The sequence below is a fragment of the Microtus ochrogaster genome, chromosome 15 (genome assembly GCF_000317375.1).
Source record: "Microtus ochrogaster isolate Prairie Vole_2 chromosome 15, MicOch1.0, whole genome shotgun sequence".
Classification (NCBI taxonomy): Eukaryota; Metazoa; Chordata; class Mammalia; order Rodentia; family Cricetidae; genus Microtus; species Microtus ochrogaster.
Genome location: NC_022017.1, coordinates 1,266,207 through 1,274,573, shown reverse-complemented (window position 1 = coordinate 1,274,573; position 8,367 = coordinate 1,266,207). Strand labels below are relative to the sequence as shown.

Here is an 8,367-nt window from a genome sequence, read left to right as displayed (position 1 = left end):
CTCTCTCTCTCTCTCTCTCTCTCTCTCTCTCTCTCTCTCTCTCTCTCTCCTTCCCTCATTATCCTAACCTCCAGTTCTGTTTTTCCTTCCTCCAGTCTGGAGACCTGTTTAAATTCGTCTGTCAGGCTCTGACTCTCTTAGGCTCTGTCCCTTGATGTCCTCTTGGCCACAGTCTGTCCCAGGGCCCCATTGAAGACTAAATGCCTGTGCTCAAGGCTGCCAGCAACTACTCAAGAGTCAGGCTGGGTCCCCAGTCACCCATGGCTGGGGGAAGTGCTGACTATGCTGGGGATTTGGAGAAAGCCTCTGCAGAGGACCTGGAACCTCCTATGTGTTCTTGAACTAGTGAGGGAAATTTTTTGATTGACAGCTAACATGACTGCATCAAGGCCAAAGAGATACTCTGTTTCTTATTGTAATTTGGATTTTCCAGCCAGTCCAGCCCAAAGGAAAAGACAGCTCGGAGGAGAATTAGTCTCAGGCTCTGAGTGCCTTCCCCTAACCAGACACTTCCCTGCACACCCACCCCGTGCCTCAAAAAAAAAAAAAATCCAGCTCTGATATACCGAAAAGCGAAGAAGGTGAGGAGGGGCCCACAGGTACTAGGGAGGGCTGCAGCAGCTCTTGAGTCTCTCCTAAGAGCTGCAGATGTGCCCCTCCCCAACCTTCTCACCCACTAACACAGGTACCTCTCTAGCACTTCCTCACCTTGAAGAGTAGAGGGAGAGGAATGTAGGAGAAAACCAGCCCCCACTCCATACTTAGGGTTTGGACTGGTCCTGGTGACTGCGCAGAAGAAGGTTAGGCTAGGCTGGGTCTAGGAAGCCACAGAACCTGCTTCCTTCAGAGCTGGCTTCCTAGCCTCAGTTCCTGTTTGTTTAATTCCCTTCGCATAGACTCTTTCCTCTGACCCTGAGACTGCACCCTGATTCTTCAAATTCTTTCTGCTCTGCCTAGGTGCATCACCTGTCCCTTCATCCCCACAATCATCCTCTTTGCCCCTCTCCTGAACCCTTACTGAGGACTTTTCTGCCTCTCCAAAGCTTTCTATGGTTAAACCACCATGGGAGGTCTGTAGAAAAGCTGTGCATGCAACAAACCCCAAATTCAAGGGGGGGATAGCAGTCAACTTATGGGGAGGGTGGGACCCAAGTTGTCTTGTAATTCCTTTCAGTCACACAGCTACCTCCTGAATTCTTCCATCCGACCCCAAAGAAATTGCCTTCTCCCATCCCTCCGTTGCTTTTTTTTTCTGTTCCAAAAACAGCCTACAATTTTATTTAATGAAAGACACATTTATGAACAATCAAATGATCCTCATAAAAATTTTATTGAAGGACGTAAAAACAAGCTACTTGCCCACGACTGAGGTCGCTCTCTCGCTTTGCCTGTTCTCACCCTGGCTTTCTGCAGACAGAACCTCCGAATGACTTCTCTTTTTGGGGGGTGTGTGAAGGAGTCACAGAGATGACCCAGGGCAAAGGAGAGTGAGCAGGCAGACAGGATGGGGATGCCCCACTTAAGTTGTATAGTTCTCTCCTCCACTTCTTCAAGCTGGCAGAGAAACAGAGACAATAAATTTAAATAAAGGCTTATATATCTGTGCCAAAGCAAGATGAGACTTGTGAAGCTGAGGCGGCCAGGTTCTACTCCTCCCACCCCACAGACCACCTTCCCAAGCCTCCCATTACCCACCCTAGATTTGGGGAGCTGAGCTGGCCAGTGGCAGAAGAACTGTCCCCTTTCCTTCCTTCCCTCCCTCATCCCAGCTTGTTCAGTCCCCTCCCACCGTCCCTCCCTCGCCGCTGGTGCTGCTGTTGCTGAAAGAAATACATACATACACCGTATTTTAAAAAGCATCTTTAAAAGCCACGTTCCGAACTGACAATCACAGATCTCCGCTCACTCAGAGACTGCAGGAGCTTTGGGGCCGACAGAGATAGATTACGTCAAGAAATAGTTCCTCCACCTACCTCGTCCAGCCTCCCCGCCCCTGTGGGGCTCCCCGAGCCCAGCTCAGCCCTTGGGGGTCCAAGAACCCTGGCTTCTGGAACTCGCATTTTCACCTTGGTGTTTTGGTTTTGTTTTTTTTTTTTTTAATTCTCATGGTAGGGGGAGCCATCTGCTTTTGGCTGCACATGGTAAAAGAGGGGGGGTTCCCTGATGAGATATGAGTCGTCCTGGGTGGGGTGTCCAGCGCCTTGGGTCCAGAGCTGCAGATCGCCAGGAAAACGCAGGTCGCGGGGATCAGCAGAGAGAAGGGGGTGGTAAAGGGGGGAAAAAGCAAAGGGAAAAAAGCCCCTGCGCATTGATCCGCGCCGTATTTTTGGGTAAATACGATCACGTGGGGACTGGGGAACCAATGAGCTGCCGGGAAAAGGCTGGAAAAATAATTACCTGCCTTGATTGTTCTGTGAGCAGATAAAAAGTACATATACAGTTCATACAATAATCTTATGTATGTAAAACCCTGTTACGATGTCGGCGACGGGGCCCATCAGTAACTATTACGTGGACTCTCTCATCTCTCACGACAATGAAGACCTCCTAGCGTCCAGGTTTCCGGCCACCGGGGCTCACCCTGCCGCCGCCAGACCCAGCGGCTTGGTGCCGGACTGTAGCGATTTTCCGTCCTGTAGCTTCGCGCCCAAGCCGGCAGTGTTCAGCACGTCGTGGGCGCCTGTGCCCTCACAGTCGTCCGTGGTCTATCACCCGTACGGCCCCCAGCCCCACCTCGGCGCCGACACGCGCTACATGCGGACTTGGCTAGAGCCGCTGTCCGGCGCCGTCTCCTTCCCCAGCTTCCCGGCCGGGGGCCGTCACTACGCCCTCAAGCCCGACGCCTACCCCGGGCGCCGCGCCGACTGCGGCCCAGGCGACGGCCGCAGCTACCCGGACTACATGTACGGTTCGCCCGGGGAGCTGCGCGACCGCGCCCCGCAGACGCTGCCCTCGCCCGAGGCGGACCCGCTGGCCGGCAGCAAGCACAAAGAGGAGAAGGCCGACCTGGACCCCAGTAAGTTGGGAGCAATTTTCCTTTACAACCGGCACAGGAGGGGAGGGGAAGCCAGGCGGGGGCAGCCGGATTACAGCCCGTCCAGCCGCGCGGGCAGCGCGGGAGAGGGGCGAAGGCGAGGGGGCGAGGACTCAATAAAAACGAATTACCTTGGGGAGCTAGCTCTCTGGGGCAGGAAGGTCTGAGACGAGGGCCCTGGCAGCCAGGTTGGGAGAGGGCCGGTCAGGGGAACTTCTCTGCCAGAGGCTGGCTTTGAAGGAAGACCTCTGAGTCGTCCTCTTAACTCAGGCTTTTTGATTCAGGGGTCACTTTCGAAAAATAAAATGCAAGCAGGGACAGGAGCTGGGCTGAGGGCCTGTGGTTCATTTTGTGGTTGGAGAAGGGGCAGGGCAGCAAAAGGAAAGAAATTATCCCTACCTCTTAGCCAGAGTGGGGGTCTTCATCCCACTAGAGGCTTATAAAATAAAAGGTCCACTGAGTTCTCCTCCCCCTAGAAGGGTCTGGGGGGTATGTAATCTAGGAACTTAGGCCAGGACTTCCAAACAGAAGTGGGAGAGAAGTAACTGTCCGAGTCTCCTTAAACTTGAAAACCCACTTTTAAGTGTCTACAGGAGAAAGTTGCGAATGGGGATTAGGAATAGGGAATGCAATAGGTTCTTCAGATTAAAGAACCACATACGTGTGCGCGCGCGCGCACACACACACACAGACACAGACACACACACACACACACACACACACACACACACACACACGAGAGAGAGAGAGAGAGAGAGAGAGAGAGAGAGAGAGAGAGAGCCTGAGAGACTCCAGTCAGGGAAAGAACATTCTGAATGTTGCTTAGAATGTAGGCTGACTAGGGTAGGTGAATAGGTGGGGGGCAGGTGTAAGCTACAGGGTCAAAGAAAGAGGGAGTAAGAAGGAGAAACAGCAGGGGAGGGGTGTAGCCCCCTGGGTGTGAGGAAGTGTCTGGGGGGATCCCCAGGAGGAGACTTCAGGAAATCTTTTCCTCTAGCTCCATAAGGGGCCAGGGCCTAATTATACCCTCTGAAGACTTCCCTCCTGCCCTCAGCTACTCCCATAAACCTGAAATTGGAAGCTTGGAGGCTTGTCTCCTGCAGAGTCTGTCCTGGAGCTGGGAGGGGGGGGCAGTGGAGACCAAGAAGAGGGTTAAGATGTGGGGGAGCCTTTCTCCAAGGCCAGCAGCTATCTGAGGAGTGGGGAGGTTTAACCCTGACAATTCGCCTCATCAGGGTTGAATTCTGAGCAAGAGATGGACACTGGGAAGTGCTGAGGGCTTAGCGACTCTCAGGGTCAGGAAACAACTATGAAATTTCAGGACTTGGTCGTGGGCTGTGAGAATGGGAGGGGCTGAGGAGGAGGGAAGTGGAGAGGAGAGGGATCTTGCTATAAAAATAAAAAACAAGAGAGAAGCGTTTATGGACCTATGAAACAGTTGGGAATTTGGACTTTTTATGAGGATATTCTCGAATTACTACTCTTGAAGCTGAAGACCAGACTGTGGGGGCTTTGGTAGCTTCAAATTTCCTACAGTTTTAGGTGCTGGAAACTGGACAGGGAGGGCACGTGGAGAGGGGGATAATGCAGAAGAGAAAGGGGGAAAATGCCTAAAGTAAAACGTGACCAAATTCAGGTTCAATTATTGAGCTTGAGGAGCTTGACAAAGCCTGGGGGTGGGATAGCTGAGGTCTTGAGCTGGAAGAAGACTCTACTGATCCTTGCCTATCTTTGGCCCTCCAGGCAACCCCGTGGCCAACTGGATCCATGCCCGTTCCACAAGGAAGAAGCGTTGCCCCTACACCAAGTACCAGACGCTGGAACTGGAGAAGGAGTTTCTCTTCAATATGTATTTAACCAGGGACCGACGATACGAGGTGGCCCGTGTTCTCAATCTCACTGAGCGGCAGGTCAAAATCTGGTTTCAGAATCGGAGGATGAAGATGAAAAAGATGAACAAGGAGAAAAGCGACAAGGAGCAATCCTAAGCCTGCCCCAGCCTGCAGCCAACACAGCCAAGGAAAACAAAAAACCCCACAGAAATGTCCCAGCCTAGGCGGCAGAAAGCACGAAAAGAAAAGGAAAGAGCAAGATAGAGAAAAGCCCACCGTCTTAAAAAGAAAAAAAGGAAACTCTGGCGATGTGGGAGGGCTAAGTGCTGAGGAATTGGTGTTTAGAGGTAGTTCTATCCAGCGACCAGGAGGCAGGAGAAACCGCATTCTCTTCCCCCCAGCGCAAGCAAAATAAATGACACACACACACACAAATGTGATTTTTCCCTTCTTTCTTCAAAGAAGCCAGTATTTGAATCTCTGTGTGTGTGTGTGTCTTTCTCTCTTTCTCTCTCTCTCTCTCTCTCTCTCTCTCTCTCTCTCTCTCTCTCTTATTTGGTCTGGGCCATTTCTTCCTGGGCCTTGGGAGCTCTGTGGGCAGATTTTATACAAAAAGACACACACACAATGATGGTTCCCAGCCAGAGCTGAGGGATGAGAGCCCAGTCATACGGCTGGGTCAGACTGCACAGGCAGGCTGGTTCCTCAGGCTTGTATAGAACCGTGTTCTTCTCACCCCAGTGTCCCTCTCCAGCGTGTCCTGTAATGTGCTTCTGTTTGTTACAGTAGAGCAACTCTGTTAATATATCGAAGTCACTTAAAAAAAAAAAAACCAACCCAGAAATTCAACTGTATCTAGTTCTCGTCGTCTTTATTTCTCTTCCCCCGTGGCTCTGTGGAGGAGGCAAGGGCTTAATCCTCTAAGGGAAGCTGGAGCCAGAACCAGAGAAGGGGCTCCTTCTACCTCCAAAGGGCAAATGCCTGCAGCTTCTCTCCAGGCAGGGCAGAATGGGAGGGGGGCTTCTGGGAAGGGAAGGAGGGGAGGCTGCTGAGACAGAGGCCTAGCTTGCGCCTGCCCCGGCTGGCTGCCTGTGAGTTTCCTAGTGGCTTGATGGAGCGTGTGGGGAGCGCTGCTGGGATGGTTTTGCTGGCTGTAATTAATTGTCGTAATTTATGAGTACATGAGATCGGAGAGAAAAGATAGGTGAAGATGAAAGTTGGGTGCTGGGTGAAGGCCCAGGCTGGCTTCTTGCCTGGTGGCTGTGGTGCTGTGGTGCTTTCAGGGTTAGCTGAGAAAGAAGGCTAGCAGGATGCTCAGCTAGGGGGAGGCCATGCAGGCCTCAAGGACTGGGGGACAGGCACTGAGTAAGTACTGAGTGAGAAGGGGGAGGAGGAGGAAGGAAGAAATAAAAATACAAGAAAAAGAAGACAGGAGGGGGAAGAAGAAAGGAAAGAAGGAAGGCAGGAGAAAATGATGAAGAGGGAGAGAAAAAACGGATCGCAAAGTCAATATAATAAGAATTAATTTCTTCTCAGTGAATTCATTCCCGGCTCTTCTCTCCCCTTCTAACCCCCTCATGTTTAGTTTGAATGTTGATAAGTGTTACTAAGGTCATGCTAAGTAGTTCTCCTAGGGGTAGTGAGGCCAGACTACAAGGGAGAGGGTTAGCAGTTAGCTAGCAGTGGGGTGCTCTCTGGTGGCTGCTGGACCCCAAGCACAGAGGCACGGTGATGTGTACCTAACAGTCTGGTGGGGCTATATGTCTACCCTGCACCCTTCTCTAGAACCTTCTCTCTCTGGAGCTAACAGTTTCTTGGACTAATCAAAAGCAGACAGAACTGCTGGGTCCACCTCAACCCAGCACCCCTTTTCGCGGAAATCCCCCAATCTGGAAACTATTAAAATTAGACTGCTTGAAATATAGCCCTTTAACATCTCAGGCTGTCCGCTTTGCCAAAGCATCCCCTGGCAGGACTGGTGGGCACTTGGAGTGACAACCTCTGCCACATTATTTGCATCTTCTATCCTCTTCTTCCAATTTGGGGGATTGGAGGAAAGTGAAAAGGGTTGAAATTTTTGATTCTTTAATATTGTGGGGGGAGCAGCAACCAAGTGGCAACAACAGACTTAGCAGTCAAGCCATTAATGCATTCCCTATTCCCTGCTTAGTAGACCATCCCACTCCTGAGCATTGACTCCTTGGTCTTTTGGAAACAGGCTTTGCCTTGTTTTCCTCACTACCTTCCTCTTCCCTTTGGTCTGTTTGCTGTTCTGTAATCCTGGCCTAAGTTCTGCACTGATGGGAACCAAGACACCCTTCACTTGCCTTAGTCAGGACTATCAAGAGAGAGGATGCCGGCTTCTCTCCCTGCTCAGCATTGCTGTCCTGCTTCCACCCCACCCATGCTCTAAGGTCTGCTTCCTGAAGCCTGCGGGCTGGAAAGGGAACCTCAGAGCTTGTAGGACCCAGAAGAAGGTGGAATTTAGAGGAGGCCCACTCTTTAATCCCAGTTTCCAGCCGCCAGATCAGCATTAGATTCGATTTTATTCATTACCATTTGTGAATTAAAACAACACAACACACAACTGGGGAGAGAAATGAAAGCAGACCAGGAGAGGGTCTGGCAGACTTTCTCTTCCCCTCATGTGTCCTTCCACCTCTCCTCTGCTCTTTTGTCAGAATCACAAAACCCTAAAGGTTGTCCTACTTGGGAAGGCAGAGATAGGTACATTTCCGTAGCCCAGAAATGCCACTTTTATGGCCCTGTTTGTCTCCCTGCTTTGGGTTCTGAATGGGGCCCCGAACAAAACAGCAACGCGAAGCTGGCTAGACGTCTGGGCTTAATTGTTTTATGGTTTAAATAAGGTGGACACTCTTTCCTTTGAAATCGGATTATAGGAATGTTTTGTCTATAGCCCACAGAGATCAGGATCTCTCTGGCCGAGAGGGAGAGGTGAAGAGCGCGCACACTAGGGAAGGACTACAAACCAGGGGGTGGGAGCAGCCTGGACCGGTCAGAGTCCCACCCTGAAGTCCAGCAGGCAGCGGGTGGAATAGGCTGTGCAACCCGATAAGAGGGACTGAGAGTGCTGGGAGCAGAAGGTCCTGAGAACTTTGGATGGGGCGGTGCACCCACGCACCCACGTACGCAAGGGCAAACGCCTGAATGGAGGAGATCACAGCTATTCCTTTGCAATGTCTCTTTATTCCAGAAAGGAGAGTTACAAAGAGAGAAAAGTGTGGAACCTTTCACATGTTTTATTTCAAGAATTTAGAAAAACAAAGAATAGAGGCAACTACCTTCCTGGAAATCTCTCCTTTGCACCGGGTTAGAGGCTTCTTCCTCTCAACTTGCTACCTTTCAGTTCAGCCTAGGACCTCTGCTGGCTTTTCCTCAGTCAGATTGCATTGGAGCAAGTGGACACGAGGTGGCGCTGTTGTTCAATGTTAGAAGCCTCTCTCTCTCTCTCTCTCTCTCTCTCTCTCTCTCTCTCTCTCT

General features: G+C 51.2%; 1 protein-coding gene across 1 annotated transcript; it reads left to right on the top strand.

The window, feature by feature from the left end:
• The first annotated feature begins 2,478 nt into the window (after positions 1–2,478).
• Hoxc9 (homeobox C9) lies at positions 2,479–5,022 on the top strand. Its single transcript, XM_026782802.1, has 2 exons — positions 2,479–3,016; positions 4,778–5,022. Exons 1-2 carry the CDS (start codon positions 2,479–2,481, stop codon positions 5,020–5,022), a joined length of 783 nt encoding a protein of 260 aa, XP_026638603.1.
• Positions 5,023–8,367: the final 3,345 nt, after the last annotated feature.

Excerpts from the sequence above, each read along its gene's own strand:
- Hoxc9 (XM_026782802.1), top strand. The coding sequence starts at position 2,479 with ATGTCGGCGACGGGGCCCATCAGTAACTATTACGTGGACTCTCTCATC. Across the intron at positions 3,017-4,777 it reads GAAGGCCGACCTGGACCCCA|GCAACCCCGTGGCCAACTGG; the intron begins GTAAGTTGGGAG and ends TTGGCCCTCCAG.